Source organism: Dipodomys spectabilis, unplaced genomic scaffold (genome assembly GCF_019054845.1).
Source record: "Dipodomys spectabilis isolate Male_0828 unplaced genomic scaffold, ASM1905484v1 ptg000208l, whole genome shotgun sequence".
NCBI lineage: Eukaryota > Metazoa > Chordata > Mammalia > Rodentia > Heteromyidae > Dipodomys > Dipodomys spectabilis.
Genome location: NW_024870885.1, coordinates 538633 through 558051, shown reverse-complemented (window position 1 = coordinate 558051; position 19419 = coordinate 538633). Strand labels below are relative to the sequence as shown.

The window sequence follows — 19419 nt, the reverse complement described above, 5'->3', positions numbered from 1 at the left end:
GGTCAACAGGTCCACAGTCCCATAGGAGGAGGAGTTCAGTCTCTGATCTGCGCGAGCTCACCAGGCTGGCAGGGAGCTTACCCATCCCGGTCACAGATGAAACACACTGGAACAAGAAGTGTCAAGAACAGAGACAGAACTCCCTCCCTGGTGATGTCCTGTCCACCTTCCCACAGTTCAAGTGGCTGGAAGCCCTGACTAATGCATCCTCCAGCACCCTGCGTCAGGGTGATATCCCAGAATGACTCCCAGATGTGAGCCCCATGCCAGCTTGGCCCAGAAACATGATCGCGAGGCTCCACCAGCTGAGTTCCCCACGACACTTTCCACCAACAGTATCTACTGCCATTTGTTGTGCTGAAGTCGGCACTTGGAGGGTGGGTTCTCATGAAACCCTTCATTTGTTCAGATCTGCAAAGATCCCTCTCAGCCTCCTCCAAATCTCTTGCAACTCTCGGACTCACCAGTACAGATAAAACCGGGGTCCTCATACCAAGGAACCTAAATTCCTAGACACTACTATAGAGTTTATAGCACATCCAGGGTTTTGACCAGTGCTGGCAATATTTTTTAAAGGAAAAATGCAAACCTGTCCCTCAACCAGTATAGTGAGTTGTGCTGTGGTTTGGGTGTGTCCCCAAAACCATACATTTGTTGGTGCTATTTGGAGGTGGGTCCTCTGGAGTAATTAGGGTTCCACGAGGTTGTCCAAGGATGTCATCAGAAGCTTATACGCAGCAGGAACTGGCTGTGCTGCCACGTGTTCGTAGGACCAGGTACTTGGGAGGCTGAGATAGAAGCGTCATTTGAGCCTCGGCACTCAAGTCCTACCTGGGCAACATGAGATCCTATCTCAGAAGGAAAAACAAATTCAGATGAAAAAGAAAGAAGTAAAAAAACAAACCTTACTAATAGCACACTCTACATGTGATATACTTTCCAGATTATAGCCTTCCCAGACGCTGGTGCGACGCACTCAGGTTTCTAGCCTCCAGAACCATGTGCTAAATAACTTCTTTATACATCATCCAAGCTGTCGTGTGTTCAGCTGTAGCCACAGAAAACCCAGACAGGTAGACAGAGAACAAACAGAAACCTGTTAGTGGTTGATTGAAACTTGTAGCTTGCTGAATGGCTGAGACAGACTTCCAGGAGCCACAGGGTTTAGGGAATGACATCCCTTTCTTCCAGTCTGGTAGTGCCCAGTGCTGCCTATTACTTATGACCTCTTATTCTAATACATTCTCATTTGCAAAGCACAGTGGCAGGCATGTTCTGAGATATCCCCATAGCTGAATAGTGTGTGTGCGCGCATACGTACACGCGTGTCTCCATGGGCACATGAGGCTTGAACTCAGGGCGCAGGCCCTGTCCCTGAGCTTTCTCTAGGCTAGTGCTCGCTCTACCCTGAGCCACAGCTGTGCTTCTGTTTAAATTAACTCGGCCTTATTTGTTTGGTTTCATTCATCCTTGAAGACTATGAAACATTTTAAATTTGCACTGAGTTCACCTCTTCAGGAGTGACAACCAGTGCTGCTGTGCGTGAGTGTGCATGGCCATCTGAGAGAGCTTGAGTGACAGTCCATGTGTCCAGAGAGAGAGGACAGCCCCCGGCCCCCAGTCTCCAGTGTGGGTGGGTTCCAGGAGTAGACAACATGAGCTGGGAGAAGCCAGAAACCCATCCACATGGGACTGCCTAGTGGCCACTGCTGCCCAGCATAATGGTATGAGGATGGGTGCCAGGGCAGGGGCACCGACCCGCAGCCCCATGGACCACAGAATTATACAGTGTAGACTCTGGGAGAGCAAAGACTATTATTTTTTATCAACCCTGCTGATCAAAATACCGAGGCAATCTAAGTCAGCTTATAGACAGACATGGGCAGCATTTTTCTATACTCATAACGTGAATTAAATCTAAAAAGCACTTTGGACATTTTGAGCTATTTTGTTTATTGTAAAAAGTGTACAGAGGGGATACATGAGTATATTACATTTCCTATATTTTGAGCTACTTGATAACACCTTTTGTCTCTAGCTGGATATAAGTGCAGATGCAGTCTTAGTTTCTAGGTCTGGTTACGCAGGTAGATTACCCTGACATGTTTGTTTGAGGAACTCTGCCTCGTGACCACAGACTGTGTGAATGGGGCCACCACTGCCTGAATGTGAAGCTGCAGATGACTGCTCCGAGGGACGAGCATTCTCAGCTGCTGCTTTTCCAGAAGCTAGCCCAAGACGTTAGCTCCAATGTCTGTCTTCCAACCTGCTGCCTATGATGTGTGCTGGCTCCAGTATTCTGGCCCTTCATCAGCAACCAGCTCACATGATCACTGGTTTCTGCCAGCTACAGGGACTTGGCAGTGCACAAAGAAGACCCTGTCCCTGCCCCCACAGAGACAGTAGTTTAGCGATGGTGTTGGGGGCACTGAGCAGGACTTCCTGCAGAGGGGACAAACGGGCAGAGGCTGGAGGAGCAGAGTCAGAGGTAGCCTGAATCAACTCACAATGGGGTTGGGGCAGATATGCTGCCTCTCTGTGGCAAGTTTCACAGACATATTTAATTCACATTTTGGAAAGGCAACCCAGAAAACTGTAAGCATAGGGGAGGAAAGAAGCAGGAATACCCGAGAATACCCAGGGATACCCAGGGAGGCTACGCCCAGCTGACCCATGGCGTGAAATGACTATGGCTGGAGGGGGTGGTATAAGATGGCGGGTGCTTAGGTATGAGCTGGCAACAGATGGGGGATTCCAGGGGTAGCTGCTGGTATAGGACACTGGGAGACACCATCAGCGCACAGGGAAGGTGGCTCAGGTATGCAAACTGACTCCAATCACACTGGTGTCTTGAGCCTAGGGGCTGAAGGATTGTGCCTCCATTTGCAAGTGTCTGAGCTGAGTCCTCACAACTGGGACCTGAGGTTTGGTGAGCACCACAGCAAACCCCAACCACAAAGATCAGACAGGGCCTGCTACACATTTGCTAAGGTTTTGGAACACAAAGGAGGTGTTTCCACAGAGAGCCAAACTGGCTGTGGAGTTTTACCCTAGCCTGCAAGAATCAGTGCACCTACTAACTCGGCCACGGGCTATCCAGGCTACCTAGGTAAGCCTAGGTAGGGGGAACACTGCAGGTGCCCAGGTCAAGAGTCAGCTACGGGTGCTCCACAGACCACCTCATCCCAGAGGTCCGGAGGCGCTGCACGTAGAGGCAGGAGCAGCATGGGTCCCTCTGAGGGCACAGCGGGACTCACGACCACTCTTTGGGCCATGCAGGGTCTTGAGAGTGAGCCCTTGGTTCTGCATGTGCACGGTGACAAACGCATTCTTCAGCCCCAGCCGGGCTTCCCCACCCTGCCACCATCCCATGAGGAGGCTCCTCTGTGCTCCCAGAACTCCCTGTAGGAGAGCTATCTTGCCACACAATGTCTTAACTACAGCCCTCTCTTTGCCTCTAGACTGTGGTGGTAACCACCGAGAGAAAAGTGCTTTTATCCATTCACAGTGCAGCACACACTGCATGAGGACATGCAAGACAGCCAGAGGCACTCAGTGTAGTGCCGCACCACTCAGGTTAGACTCAAGCTCTCAGAGCCTGAGCTCTCCTGCTTGAGACTGCCTTGGGCTCAGAGCTGTGTCCCAGGACCTGGGCTGGATATCCACTACTCTGCATAAACAGGTGCACAGCACAGAGCCCGGTCGTTCAGGGTTCACGCAGGGTCACAACAGAACCCCAGATAGAACCAGGTTCACAACTAGTGTCATAGCACACAGTACTACTAGTACACTGACATCCATGGCCCAGAATAAGGCTCACAGCAAACGAATCCATGACTGGGCATTTCTTGAGGCTCATGGCCCAGTGCCCTAGCATTCTGCAACTCAAGTCCACAGCCAATACTTTATAACTCTGCATAAAGTCAGGCTCCTCACAGTATCCTGCTGAGAATACTCCAATTTTTTTCTGTGGACACTGTGACCTTTGTGGCTTACAACCTAGTGTGGAGATGGCTCTAGGCCAGGGCTTTTTGGAGCAGAGATGAGAGGCCCACTGTTGGTGCTTCCCAGAGCATGCTGATGGTCTAGTTTGATCTACCTTCTCCTGGCTTGGTGAATCAGGTAGGTACCTACTGTATCCAAACAATCCAGTAGTCACATGTACACACTGAGAACAGCATGAGAATGTGTAATATACCACTGATCGTGGACATCAAGAAGCCAAAAAGGCCCACGTCGAAACCAGTGCTGAGGGGGGCGTTGTGGCTGTACCGGCAAGAACCGCGCCATCTACATTTGCCTGGCAGTAATGGCTAGGATGAGCAGCATGGTAGGTGTATCCCTGCATGTACTGATTTAACTCGTCCAAGGAACAAATGAGGCCCCCATTTTGTGCAAGTGATGCAGGCTGATATGGGTGCAGTGGCTGTGCTGGGCTAGGGGTACTGGACAGGACAACGCAGAGCTGAGAGGCCACACTACCGGCTTTATTCCTAACCGGGCTACTGTGCAGAGGTGTCAGGGAACATTTCAATAAACAGGCATGCCATGCCCTGGGATCGTAGTGGCTGAAGCTGGGCCGAAGTTGTCTCAATACTGACACTTCTATCTCCACCTCGTCTTTCTTCAGCAAGCTGAAAGTCAGCTGGGGAAGGCCCGTATAGTCACCCTGAGAAGTCCTGCTAGGAATGAACACAGGACTCCTCACAAGAGTAAACTCTGGCAGCTAAATCAGTAGCTCTATGGCTTCTCTTCAGGTCTTGGAGAATACAAGTTGCCCCTGGTATTTCCAGCCTCTTGCCCCCATCTGCGTTCTCAGATGTGGACTGGTTTCAGCTCCTTCTCCCACATATGGATGTTTTTGGACATGTCATCTCATGCCAGTAAGTCCCATAAAGTTGCCATTACAACCAACGTTGAGACATTTTTCTGTTCACAATTAGGGTGACATTTCATTGAGCACCAAAGGTTACTCAGCCAGAGCTGCTCCTGCCCTAAGTCAACTGGACAGCTTGGCTCACTGGGCCAAACCCACTGCAGCCCTGATGTGACCTGCCATCCACCTGGACGTGGAGCAACCTCTGGTGCTATGTATACAACATGGAGGTTTATTTTGTTTGATTATTTTTTTTCCTGGAAGTTCTTGTGGTTTTATCGTCTTCTTCCTGCCCTGTCAGGCTCATCCAGCACATCCTGTCCACCCTGGTTCTGGGGGTGACCTCCACTGACTGAGCTGGCCAGGAATCAGGACACCTATGGATGTTGCCACCCAAAGGGCAACCTGGCTACGGAGCTGTGACTTCCTGCTTCCCTACTAAGATGGACGATTTCCTGGGATTCTGGGGAAGGCTCTGCCTCTGGCCTCAGTGGGGATACTGCCAGGAGAGCCCACAGGTCCTGGCCTCTGCCCCTTGTCCCTCTCCCTCTCTCCTCAGTCTCTTGGAACACCAGCATTCCATGTGCAAACCCGACTTGGGCTCTGTTTTCTGGCCTGATGGGGAATCCAGGCCAAGACAAACATTCTCCCCGAAGCTGATGCTCACATGAGATCCAAATGTCTGCTTCACTGTTAATTAAATGCTTCCTGCAACAGGAACCTCATCCCTTCCTGCCCAAGTCAGGGCAGGCGTCCAGCCTCTGGCTTTAGGTCATTTGGGTTGTGCAGAGCTTTAATGATGATAATACTTATGAAGTGCCTGGCATTTAGAAAATTCTTAGGCAGGGCTGGGAAGGTGGCTCAGTGGTAGAGCACTTGCCTTACATGCATGAGGCCCTGGGTTCCATTCCTCAGAACCACATAAGCAAAAAGAAAAAAGCTGGAAGTGGTGCTGTGGCTCAAGTGGTAGAGCGCTAGCCTTGAGCTGAAGAGCTGAGGGACAGCGCCCAGGCCCAGAGTTCAGGCCACACCACCAGACCCCCCCAAAAAAAAAAAAGAAAAGAAAATGCTTAGGCAGTGGGGTCTCTTGTCCCTGTCAGAATTTCTGACAACGCAGGCAGTTGTCACCTTGGGCAAGGTGCTGGGTAGCATCTTAATCCTTACGGAGAGCCACAGAACTGCCCCATTCTTCTGTCCTGAGACAAAACTTTAGGGATCTGCCGTGTCACCACCTGCAGTCCAGGCTCTGTAACTCAGCTTCCTGCCCACAACCCCAGGAACACCTGCTGCATGTCCAAACCAGTGCCTGTGGCTCCCAGGAGCTCTGAGTGGGAGGGTCCTTCTTCCAGAGGCCAGCCTCAGAGTCAGAGCTGCCTACCACAATGGCTGTGTAGAGAAATGAGATGGGCTGGTGGGCCCACAGTAGGATCTGTCCCTCAGTGTTGATGTGGCCACTCCTAAAAGAATGGCTGAGGTAGGACAATGTTCAGGAATAAATGGAAACCATTCGGAGAGCAGGGGATAAGGCCTCGCCGGCCGCCTGGGTTCTCCTGAAGGGCTATTCCAAATCCCACCTTCTCTGATGGTCCAGCACTATGCTTGTGGCTGGAGGTGAGCAGCAAAGGGTTTGGCACACACCAAACCCAAGGGGCTGGCCCCAAGTCAGGTGCACACCACAGGAGAGTCACTTCCCTAAGTGTGCCACAGGAGTCCCTCATAGCCACTGCAATTCCCAGGTCTAGACTGAAGGAGCGTGTGCTGGGACAGAGTTCATGGGACTACATCCACCTTGGGTCTATTGGCCTAAATCCAGAGCCAGTCACCACCACAATGTAGAACAGCAGAGGCTGCCTTGTGCACCGGTTGGTTTTCTCCTCAACCACTAGTATATTCTCTGGATCAACTGGCTGCATGTGCAGTCTCCTGTGGTCCAGGCCTTCATTACCTCCAAGCAGTACCCACTGCCCAGGGAAGTTGTGTCAGAGTTGTTTAGATTTGTCCCAACTGCAAACTTGAGGACACATGAAGTTTTGGAGCTTAGATTGTCACAAGAATCCGTGTGGCTCCATGTTAAAGCTTGAACTCAGTCCTTGATGACACTGTATAGGTCAGGCTTTCACTCCCAATCCAGGAGTGCTACACACACACACAACACCATGAGCCTTCACCAAGTCTCTGCCTCCTGTACCAATACCATTTGGTGTAGCTCTTAATTTAGACAGATGGTGTGTTAGTCCATTAGGGCTGCTACAGCAAATTACTTTAGTTCAGATAACTTATAAATGGATTTAAGTTCTCACAGTTTGGAGGCTGGGAGTTCCAGATTAAGACACAACAGATTCAATGTCCAGTGTGCATACCTTCCTCACAGATGGGACCTCCCAAATGTCCTCACAAGGTAGAAGACAGGTGAGGCTCCCTCATGCCTTACACTGATCTTGTTAAGTGTAAGACACCATGACCTGAGCACTCTCTAACATCTCCTAAACCCCAGCATCAAGACATGGGTTTGGGATGTGACATTCAGATCCCAGTGCTGGTGCTCCCTACCGTGGACCACATGGGCAGATGGCACTGAGTCCTCTGAATGCAGCTTTCTTTGCCAGTATTTGCTCAAATGGCAATTAAAAATTAATAAGCTCCCCACTCAATATTCCCAAAGCTTCTGGAGTTTTGTGTCACTTCCCTTTGGGTGTCTATGCAACTGTTTGTCCTTTATCTGTTTGTCTTTTATCACATCCTTCTTTTCTGACTTAAGACCCCAAAGTTTCAGTCCAGTAAACTCGAATACACCTCATCCCCCTGGTTCCTTACCAGAGCTGTGCCAGTCCCGAAGGCCAAGTCTAAGTCTCTCGGTTGGCCTTTCCAGAAGACTCTACCTTAATTAGAATGACCCCAGGCCCCAAACACCCTTGGATTTTTAAACCATCACCACCTATCACTGTGAATTTCTAGTGCCTTCTGGTACTCTGTTTGCAAAAAGGAGATTCCAAGTTGTGTAGGGGAAGGTGTGAAAAGGAAATTTCTGGCTTCAAGAGATGTGCAGGAAGCAAGACACAAGCAGCCAGGCCCAATTCCAAACACCCCCTGCTGTGGGAGGGCCAGAAACCAGCTGCAGTACCTAATCTCTGACCCCTTATCTCCAGCTGGGATGCATTCTGTTAACTAGCAAGCTACTCTTACTAAATCATTTAAATGTAACAGTTCTTGATATGCCCAAGGCATGAGGTTCTTGAAAAAAAGATTTTCAGATTGTTTTCATCAGTCTGAAATAAGTAGTTATTGGTTACTCGGGCCTTGGCTTAAGGTTTTCAATTTGTAGTCTGTGCCTTGCAAATACAATGGAATTTAAGAAAAAAATATCGTTTTCAATTGGCACTTAAATAGAAACTGGGCTTTGTAAAAAACACTTTTTTTATCCTACTTGACGACTCAGTCGTCCTGCTGCGTTCGCGCCGTGGGAGCCGCGCCTCCACGCGGGCCGCGCCTCCACGCGGGCCGCGCCTCCACGCGGGCCGCGCCTCCACGCGGGCCGCGCCTCCACGCGGGCCGGGCACCTGGTTAGCTGACTGGAGGGGCGTCTCGCCGGTCTCGTCTCTGCTGGCTCAGAGCCTCCGCCTACGGAGTAACCAGATTACAGGCCGGCCCGCCACTAGCCTTACTAATTCAGAGCACCTGGAACAACGGTTAGCCTTCATCTGAGAGCACAGAAATCCCTGCTCAGATTCCCGAAGCCCAGCGGTGCTCGGGTGTCTGTCCTCGATCCGCAGTGGCCCGGGCTCGGCGGGCTCCGCCGAGGGGGTGCGGCCCGGGCTCGGCGGGCTCCGCCGAGGGGTGCGGCCCGGGCTGAGCTATGGGATCGGGCTCCGCCGAGGGGGTGCGGCCCGGGCTGAGCTACGCGGGCTCCGCCGAGGGGTGCGGCCCGGGCTCGGCGGGCTCCGCCGAGGGGGTGCGGCCCGGGCTCGGCGGGCTCCGCCGAGGGGGTGCGGCCCGGGCTGAGCTATGGGATCGGGCTCCCCCGAGGGGGTGCGGCCCGGGCTGAGCTACGCGGGCTCCGCCGAGGGGTGCGGCCCGGGCTGAGCAATGGGATCGGGCTCCCCCGAGGGGGTGCAGCCCGGGCTGAGCTACGCGGGCTCTGCCGAGGGGTGCGGCCCGGGCTGAGCTACGCGGGCGGCGGCGTCTGTGCCCTGAGCACCAGCCCGGGACGGTTCCGGAGCCCCGGGAGCTGCTCTCCCACCTGTGCCCTCGTCCGCTTCGGTTTTCAGCAAGGCACGGAGGCCCGCCAGGGCTCGGGGCGGCTCTACTCGGGCTTCCTCTGAAGCTGGCGAGACGCACGCGAGCCCTCGGCCCAGCGGCGGGTCACGCGGGGTCACGGCCGGCCCCGGGCGCCCTGGGGAGCGCGTCCGCGTCCGCTCCCGCGGGGTGCGTGCAGGTGACCGCGACGCGCAGGTGCGGGCCAGGTCAGAAACGCCGCCTCTGCCTGGGGCGGCGCTCTGGGGCCCGGCCCGCCGCTCACCTTCACGAGCCGGCGCAGGGCAATCCCCCCAGACGGCTTTGCAGGCCGGGGCGCCGCTCGCCGACTCCTCCCCAGGGCGGCCGCGCGGCCGGCGCGGGGCGAGCTCCGGTCACGTGGCCTGTGCCCACGGCGCGCGCCCCCGCCCGGCGTCCGGAAGCGCCGGCTCCGCCAGGCCCCGCCCCTTCCGGCACGCCCCGACGTGTTCCTGCGCCAACACGGTTCCTGCACGCGGTCCTGCCCCGCCCCTCCCGCCGAACCAGCAAATCGGAAGCAACCTGGTCTCGGCCCCGCCTCCCTCCGCCGCCGCGCACGCGCGGGGAGGCGGGGCTGGCGAGCCCGAGCGGGAGGGGGAGCTCGGCCATGCTCGGCGCGGGCGGCGGCGTCGGGCCGGGCCGGCCACCCGTCGTGGTAGGTGCCGGGAGGGCGTCTTCGCGCTCCCTTCTCCTGCGCGTGCGCCCTTTTGGGGCGCGGCCCCGCCGGCGCCTTCCGGACCCCTGAGGGGCGCGGCCGCGGCCTCTGCGCCGGTGCCTGCGTCCCGGCGGACGGACCCGCGCGGCCGACCGGCCCGCCGTCTGCGGGGCCCCCCTCCCCGTGCGGGCAGCGCCGCCCCGCGCGCCCGCCCCGCCCGCCCCGCGCGCCCGCCCGCCCGCGCGCCCGCCCGCCCCGCGCGCCCGCCCGCCCGCCCCGCGCGCCCGCCCGCCCCGCCCCGCCCCGCGCGCCCGCCCCGCCCCGCCCCGCCCCGCGCGCCCGCCCCGCCCGCCCCGCGCGCCCGCCCCGCCCGCCCCTCGCGCCCGCCCCGCCCGCCCCTCGCGCCCGCCCCGCGCGCCCGCCCCGCCCGCCCCGCGCGCCCGCCCCGCCCGCCCGCGCGCCCGCCCGCCCCGCCCCGCCCCGCGCGCCCGCCCCGCGCGCCCGCCCGCCCCGCCCCGCCCCGCGCGCCCGCCCCGCGCGCCCGCCCCGCCCGCCCCGCGCGCCCGCCCGCCCCGCGCGCCCGCCCGCCCCGCGCGCCCGCCCGCCCGCCCGCTCGCCCCGCGCGCCCGCCCCGCGCGCCGCCGCCGTCGTTTCTCGCGGCGGACGCTGAGCCCCCCTGACGGACGTTCACCCGCGTCCTGAGGAAGTACGAGCCGACGCCGGCGGCTTCCCTTCAGAAGCAAAGCCCCGCCCGCGTCGGGGACGCCGCCCGGAGGCAGCGGGTGCGGACCCTCGCGTGCTGTGAGGTGTTCTGCCCGAGTAGGGTCCAGGCCCCGAGGCCTGTCTAAATGGCACGCGGGCGCCCACCGAGGCGTAACCCCGCACGGCGTGTGCGACGCGAGTACTTGGGCGCGCACGAGGGGTCCCTCAGGGCCAGCCCGGGACCGCGCGGGGCGCGGCGGGGAGGGGCCCGGGGAGCTCGGGCGGGGCCGGCCGGGGGCGGGAACGCCGGGGAGGCGAGGGGGCGGGGCCGGCCGGGGGCGGGAACGCCGGGGAGGCGAGGGGGCGGGGCCGGCCGGGGGCGGGAACGCCGGGGAGGCGAGGGGGCGGGGCCGGCCGGGGGCGGGAACGCCGGGGAGCTGGGGAGGGGCGTGGTCAGCAGGGGCGGGGACGCGAGGGGGCGTGGTCGGCCGAGAGCGGGCGAGCTGGGGCGGGGAGGGGGCGTGGTCAGTCGAGGGCGGGAATGCCGGGCCGGGGAGGAGCTGAGGACCCAAGATGGGCCGAATGCCAGCAGCTGTACACGCACCTGCTTGGTCTACATACCAAGAAAGCCAGAAGTCTGTCCACTTTTCTTTACTCAGAAATGAGCACAACCTAACTTCTGTGGCTGCTCTTTAGTGTGATAATTACAAAGTTATAAGATAGTTGCTTTGGTGGTAGTCAGGTCCACTGATTTTATTCCATACCACCTGAGAAGTTCTCAGTTTTGCAGGATTTGTGAAAAAGACAGAGTTAGTGCCAGCCACCAATTTTAGGGAAAACTAAAACATTATAGGTGTTATAGAACAAAAGGATGTCAAGAGCTTGCATAGAAGGAATAGACATTTTTGTCAGGGAGTGCCTTGTCCAGGAAGCCTCTGACTTAGGCTTCTGTAGGTCAGGAGCATGATGTGGCTGACAAAAGTCCATTAAAGCAGGGGGAGGGGAATTCAGCTCCTCACATTTGTTTATTGATTCATTTCTCTGAATTGCAGTCTATTATTCTCCCAGTCCACAATGCTGAAAATTGGTTGGATGAATGCTTGAAGTCTGTTTTGCAGCAGGACTTTGAAGGTGCTATGGAGCTCTCCATTTTTGATGATGCCAGTAAGGTATTTATGGATCCGCTGATTGGGTGGTTTAGCCCTCCTACAAATTAGCTTTCAGGAAAGTTTCCTGACCTGCAGTGTTCACTTCTAGGACAAGTCTATGACTATCATTGAGAAATGGAAAGTGAAGCTGGAAGATTCTGGCATCCCTGTGGTCATTGGAGGGCATGTTTCTCCCTCTCCTCGAGGAGGTGAGTAACATACTTAGGTTATTAAACTGCAGTTTAGCTGGGCATGGTGGCTCATGCCTGTAATACTAGTTATTTGGGAGGCAGAGATCAGGCACAAAAGTCTCACAACTCCATCTTAACTAATGGCTAGACACAGTGGCACATAGCTGTTACCCCAAGCACAGTGGCTGGGCTCTTAACTTCAGTTAACTCAAAAGTCAGAAGTGGCACTGTGACCCAAGTGGTAGAGTGCTAGCCTTGAGCAAAAAACTCAGGGATAGTCTACTCAGGCTGAGTTCAATTCTAGGATCAGGACAAAAGCAAACTACATTTCTTCTAAAATGTGTGAAGTAAGCTGTTATCTGAAACTGGTTAAACATTCTTTAATATTCTTTTATTAAAAGTGATTTGTACCCAGACATCAGTGGCTCATTCCTGTAATCCTAGTTACTCAGGGGGTTGAGATCTGAGGATCATGTTTCAAAGCCAGCCCAAGCAGAAGAGTCCCTATGAGACTCTTATCTCCAATTAAGCACTGAAAAACCAGAAGTAGTGCTGTGGCTCAAAGTGGTAGAGTCCTAGTCTTGAGCAAAATATCCTAGGGACAGCACCCAAGCCCTGAGTTCAAGCCCCACAACCAACAAAAAAATTTAAAAAGTGACTTTACATTTTCTACAGTTGAATTAGAAAGACATTTTATGGTCACAAAATGTGACACCTTTTCTGGCCTCCATTTTAGAAACATTTTGCCTTTCATAAAACACTATTCTGTCACAGAGTTCATTGTGTCTGTACTCATTGTCAGTAACACAGCTGATTGGTAGCACACTGAAGGACCAAGGTGGAATGCTATGAGACGAAGTTGTCCTGCTGTCCTTGAGAAATGGTGAGAATTCATGAGAGTCCTCTACTATACAGTAACACCATAGGAACTTTGACTCTATCTGAAAGGACGTATTTCCTATAATATATTTTCTTAAACAGGACACGTTCTATTGGCTAGGGTAGATTCATTGTCTGTTTCCAAGAGTGCTGTGTTTATTGAAAATTGATTGTATAACCTCTTGCTAAAGTAAGAATTCAGCACAGCCCATCTCTCCTCTCCAGGAATGTGTAATGGGACTTCTCCATGGAGCTGAGTTTTTCCTGCTGTGGCCATAGAAACCTGCCCCCTTCACTAAGGGATGGGCCTCCCCAAACATGGAACCCCATACAAACATTTGACTTTCTCAGAGGCAGTAATATTAAAGCAAATTCCTTGTCTTTGCCAAACACAAGATTCATTGTGAGAAGCTTCCAGCTTTCTCAGTGAGATATGCCTGCCTTCATTACACAAATTCAAGGATTCAATTTCTCTCTTAAAACCCAACACCAATAAGCAACTTTTGGAACAGAACTCCTGCTTATTTCAATGTGCTTGTAGAAAATCACTTTTTGTTTCCCAAGCAGTTCTTTGGTTGAGTTCTCATGAGATGTTCTCTCTGCCTGCACATCGTAAGGATGGCAAAGATTAACTACAGTTATTTTGTGATGGCTTATGATTCCACCCCAGTGGCGGAGCTAGGTGCTTTGTCTTCCCTGGTCATTTCCTCCTCTGCTCATGCTTACACTTGTCATCCTTTGAAATGTGGAGTCATTCTGCTAACTGGTTTGGGTTGGTTAGCTCTAGGGATTAATGCTAGAAATGAAACTGCTACAATATTTGAACCCCTTGCAGAAGGGCGCTTGCACATCTGTTTTACCTTGCATGACTTTTCTCAGTGGCATCAAATCTGTGACCAGCTGGTTAATATGATTCAGGTATTGGCAACCTGTTTTTTTAGGAACACAGTTGTTGCCTCATGAAGCTCCATCAGTGCCCTGTTCTTGGCTAAATGCCCCTCTAAGGACCCTTGGCTGGGTACTTAGGCTGAGCTCTTGTATATCAGACTGCATACTGCTTCTGTTGGTAGCCTGACAGGGTGATGTTGAGCCACCTCAGCTCCGTGGTCAGTTCTGTGGGAGGCTTGTGCTGGCCTTCCCAAACACATGCCTGCCTTAAAGAGTTAGGTGTCCCACAGAGATCTGTTCTGCATGATTATGTTTCACTCTTCTAACATTTACATTTACAGTTCTAACACAGTGCCCTCTGAATCTCCCTTTGCAGTGATTTTTATCTGTTAAGCTTTTCATACCTTTTAAATTTTTATTTATTTATTTATTGTCAGTCATGGGGCTTGAACTCCGGGCCTGAGAGCTGTCCCTCAGTTCTTTAGTTCAAAGCAAGTGCTCTACCACTTGAGCCACAGCACCACTTCTGGTTTTCTGGTGGTTTATTGGAGATAAGGGTCTCATGGACTTTTCCTGCCTGGGCTGGCTTTGAACCGTGATTCTCAGATCTCAGCCTCCTGAGTAGCTAGGATTACAGGCGTGAGCCACTGGCGCCTGGCTACCTTTTTTATTTTTTTAAAGCACCATTTGGTGCTTTACTGTGTTCTGCTCAGCTATAAGTATCATTGCAGACAAAGATTATTTTTAAAGAGCTTTTAATAAAATACAAAGTTCATCCATACTCATACAACTGGGTTATTGTTCATGAACTGAATACATCATTCACCCAGCACCCTAATGGAAATGTACTACTGGTCCCTCAGAGTCCCCAACCTCTGGTCCCTTCCTCACTTCCTAAGCACAGAACTCTTGTTTCCTAGGCCCCCTGCTGTGTGTCCCAGAAGCCTCTGCTTTGAGGCTGTTGTCCTTCACTGGACACTGGTGTGAGACACCCACATTGCTGTGTTTGCTCAGTGTTGAGTATCTCATTTCTTCAGTCTACATTTAGGCAGCTCTACCTTTAGGTTGTTAGAAAGGGCACCACTCTCTGTGACAACTGAGCTCAAAGTTCTGCTGGATCTATACCAGGCAAGGTGTAGTGAGCACACTCAGGTGACAGCAGGAGCTGAGTGTGCTCATACTCAGGTACAGCCAGCACCAGCAGTGATCTTACACTTCTCCATGGGTATAATGCTTGGATAGCTGCCCTCCAGGTTGGGAGTTGATCAACTCTGTGTAACCAGGTCCTGATTCATCAGCAGACTTACGGACTCCTCCCAGGGGGCATATTACGTTTGTTTTAATTTTATGGCAGATACTGGATATGCCTTTACTTGTACTCCCTTACATCGGTTACCAAATGTAGACATTGTTTTTCATTTACTGTCCTTGAATTCCGACTTTTCCATGTAGTGCCACGTGTCCCTAGTTCTCTTAGACTGTAAAGTACCCTAAACTTGATACTGTTGAAAACTGAATTATAAGAGGTTTTTATTTTTTCTCTTTTTTCCAACAGTTGGATATTCTAAAAATCAAGCAGTTGCACAGAGCTCAGGGACTTACCTCTGCTTTTTAGATTCAGTAAGTAACTCTGTTAACAACTATTTATATTTTGAATGATTATACATCTTAGTGTGGTTCCTTTAAAAAATTTTATTTATTTATTTATTGGTGCTGGGGCTTGAATTCAGGGTCTGAGCACTGTCCCTGAGCTTCTTTTTTTCAAGGCTAACATTCTACCAATTGAGCCATAGCACCACTTCAGGCTTTTTTCTGTTTGTTTGTTACTGAAGAATCAAACACAGGGCTTCATGTCTGGTAGGCAAGCACTCTACCACTGAGCCACATTCCCAGCCCTTTAGTGTGGTTCTTATAACTTATTTTTAAACATATTATGCTCAGCCTTAGAAGTTAAAGTTGATGGGTTATTGCCACTTAATTGCAATAGCACTTACTGAGTTAATTAACAAAGGATAAATGTCATAAAAACATAAACTGAGTTAATTAACAATGAATAAAATGTCATAAAAACATAAGACTGCATTGCAGAAAATATTATAAACAAAAAGTAAGCTAACATGATACTAGCAAATATGATACTTAAGAGATTAATAGCCAGAACTGGAAATAGCTTTTCACAATTGATAAGAAAACACAAACAGCTGGGTGCCAGTGGCTCATGCCTGTAATCCTAGGTACTCAGGAGGCTGAGATGTAAGGTTTGCAGTTCAAAGCCAGCCTGTGTAGAAAAGTCCATGATACTCTTATCTCCAATTAACTACTAAAAAGCTGGGCATGGAGTTCTGGCTCAATTGATAGAGCACTAACTTTGAGCACAAAAGCTGAGGGACAGTGCCAGGCCCCAAGTTCAAGCCGTAGGACTAGTGGGTTCATAGGCTGAGGCCAGAACTCAGGTGTAGCCATGCAGGCAACAAGCAGAGGTTTAAATCAGTCAAAGTTAAATTGCAAACATTTACATTTGTAATCATATAAATTAGTGAGATAATTTAAAAAAACAAAATAAAGTACTTTATGTAGATAGTATTTCAGAAAGTATGAGTTGGTACCACATTAACAATGTGACTGTATATTTTGTTCAAGAACTTTAAAAATGCTGTGTGCCTGACTCCTCTAAATTTCACCTCTAGGTATGTTGAAGAAAGATTTATGCAGAGATTGCTCTGGGTTGTTCATTATGACAGAATTAGAAATAAGTTGAGATGTCTGCCAGCATGTACTGGCACAGTGCTGGTGAAAGTGTTGTGTTGTGATTATGGGAAATTCCTGGGAAAGGACACAGGATTATAATGTGGAGGAAGAGTGTATGAGTGCACATACAGTCTGTCCCCAGCCACAGATCTATTTACCTTCTTTTTTTCCCCATGGGTTTCTGTTTAGAGAGAAAAAGACAAGCTTTGAGAACCTTCATTTGTGTCTGCTGTCCCCTGCCCAGGCTTCTAGCCTATCAGAATCCTACTCTGGTACTTCTGTGCTCTGGGGTCTCTTCTCTCTGTTTCTGTTGGGGCAAAATTAACTCAAAGAAAACCTCTTCTTATCTCATGTTTACTCAGCTTTGCACCTTGATCACCAAAACGCTCTGTACAGGACTTGAGGGATATAACGTTTGCAGTCCTGGTAAACCTATGCATCAAATAGCTCTGCTGTCAAACCATAACCTAGCATGTAGTTCCTGCTGCTCTTTCATTCTTCTTATTCTTTTTTTTTTGGTCAGTCTTGGGGCTTGAACTCAGGGCCTGGGTGCTGTCCCTGAGCTTCTTTTGCTCAAGGCTAGCGCTCTACCACTTGAACCACAGTGCCACTTCTGGCCTTTTCTGTGTATGTGGTACTGAGGAACCGAACCCAGGGCTTCATGAATGTGAGGCATGAAGCCACATTCCCAGCCCTCTTCTTATTTTCTTAAACCAAACACCAGATTTCTCCAGTTTCCTTCCATTGAACATGTAGTCTCCCTCTTGTTCTCTTAACACCTTCTGACCCTCGGGGCTCGTTTTTCATTCTCAGTCACTCTAATAGTTCCATGCAAAGACAGCCATAGCCATGATGGGTAAACATCTTGTTCTTCGCCAGAAGAGATATCCTTTATTCTTTTTCAGGAATGTTTTTCTTGAACTGGGGAAAGACAAAGCCTATCAAGGACTTATGAGAGTCGTGAGAAGTCTTAATGCTGGAGGTGCTCAACTTTCTGATGGTGTCTGCAATTCAGCACACTGTATTTTCCTCTTATTTGTATAGTGTATTATTTTTGGCAATCTGTAGATCTTGCCAAATGCCACTAAACTTGATTTTTTCCAAGGGACTAATGACTCAGACAATAGTGATCTTTGAAATGTTTTTATTTTTACAGAGTGTTTTCATTTTAAGCCTTAAGAAAAGGGGAGCACCGGCATTTGTTCAGCCGCTTCTTCAGAGCTCTGGCTCTGAAGCCTCTGATCAGGGAGAGGCCTGCAGAAACGATGCCTTCCAGTCACTCACTACAGATGCATGCTCTTAGGGTCTCAAGGCAGCTCTGTGTTTTTAACAAGCTTCAGAGTGACTTGCAGCTAGTGGGCGTTTCCTTTGCGAGCTGTGGGCCTTTAAACCCAGTCCAAGGAGAATTGCATTCAAGCTTACCTGTGAATTTTTCTCTGAGCAAGGTATTCCTAGATGCTGGGTTGAAGACTTTGCTTCCTGTCATAGTGGCAGGTAAGCCACTTCTCACCACCACTCAGCACGCTCACGTTGCTTCATTACTGGGCACCGGCTGTGCTTCCTGCCATGATTTGATCTGTCCTTATATTCTGGTCTGTCTCACTATGCTTCCACCCCACCAACTTGTGGGCTCAGAGAGAGGCGTGACACTTCTTTCTACATCCCTAAGACAGTGCTCAAGGTTAGACAGATCTATTACTGGAAGAGATGACCGGCACATGCTCCTGCTTGGGAGGTCTGTGTACCAACAGAAACTTCAAGAAAAACTCATTTTGGGGACAGCAATATCTAAACACATTGCCTGCCCTAGGAGGACACGCTGTTGGCAACGTACAGAGTCCAAAGAGGAGGACAGGGAGGGGAGAATGATTTGATCTTGCTGAGAACCCCAAGGAGAAAAATTAGAGAGTACCTCTGAAACATTTGTGCTTTCCTGCAACAGATTGGGAGCAGTGGTCAGCTCCAATCTCAGGCTACCTGTGCCTGAGAGAGGTTGCAGGTTGTGACCTGTCAGTGTGGATGGCACTGGGCTCATTCACCCAGTTTCCTCCTGGGTGGCGATGTTTATGCAGGAACTTGGCCCGGATCCTGTTCACAGATTCTTGCTCCAGTGGTGATAAGGGCAAAGTGGGCAGAAGATGAACAAAATTTCCCAAGGGAGATGACTCTGAATTTTGCCCTTGAGAAGGCTCAGTTACTATGTACTTGTGTTCCTGGTGTCGCCTGAGTCAGATTTCCAGTGCTCTGATATAAAATCATAGCTAGTGTCAGGTAGCAGCTTCTAGCTCAGGGTGCCTTCAATTGCTTGTTCTTCCTTCTTCCTCTGGAATCTTGCTGGTCAGAAGGGACTCTTGTTCTCTCTCAAATGAAAAGAAATTCCTTTCCTACTAGCTATGAGGTCAGAGCAAGCAGCCCAGAGATCCACGATCTAGCAGGGAAGGGAAACAGCAAGCGGCAGGGCCCAAGGACAGAACAGAAATCTACAGCAGGGGCTCAGGAGTTGAGGGGGCAGGGCCTCTGAGCAAGTGCAGCTCAGGGAAGTACCCAGGCCCACAGTTAAAGCCCCAGGACGGGCAAAAAAAAAAAAAAGTTGAGCTATGTAACTTAAGATAGAAACAAATAGATACAATTGGGAAAGTTAGGGGAGAACAGTGGAAAGGGTGACACTGTTTGAGATGCCTTATACTTACAGTCTGACTTGTTAAATTGAACTCCTTTTGTGTGGGTTATTTAAATTAAAAAAAAACTTTTTTAAAGGTCTAGGCCTGAAAGGTATTTCTTCTCATATCTTAGAGGCAGCTTATCTAGGCCCACAAGCTACTCTGCATACACTGGTTCTGATTGCCTAAGTTCTCCCTGACAGCTGAGTCTCCCTCCTGTTGTACAGGCCTGTTATAAATGTGTATCCTGAAGCTGACTGGAAAGGAGCAGGTCTCTGTATCAGCCTTTGGGTAATTCTTGTTATAAGGAGCAGTTTTTAGACCTATTTAATGACCAGGGTGATTCCACCCTTTTTTCTGATAACCAGGTCTGTGGGCTAAGGCTGCATAGCCACCTCAACAG

At 51.4% G+C, this 19419-nt stretch overlaps 1 protein-coding gene across 1 annotated transcript in view; it reads left to right on the top strand.

The window, feature by feature from the left end:
• Positions 1 to 9744: 9744 nt before the first annotated feature.
• B3gntl1 (UDP-GlcNAc:betaGal beta-1,3-N-acetylglucosaminyltransferase like 1) overlaps positions 9745 to 19419 on the top strand; it is a 63386-nt gene continuing 53711 nt past the window's right edge. Inside the window, 4 exon segments of the mRNA XM_042696572.1 lie at positions 9745 to 9800; positions 11555 to 11671; positions 11760 to 11859; positions 15164 to 15228. Coding sequence (XP_042552506.1) covers positions 9753 to 9800; positions 11555 to 11671; positions 11760 to 11859; positions 15164 to 15228 — 330 coding nt within the window. The 5' untranslated portion in view covers positions 9745 to 9752.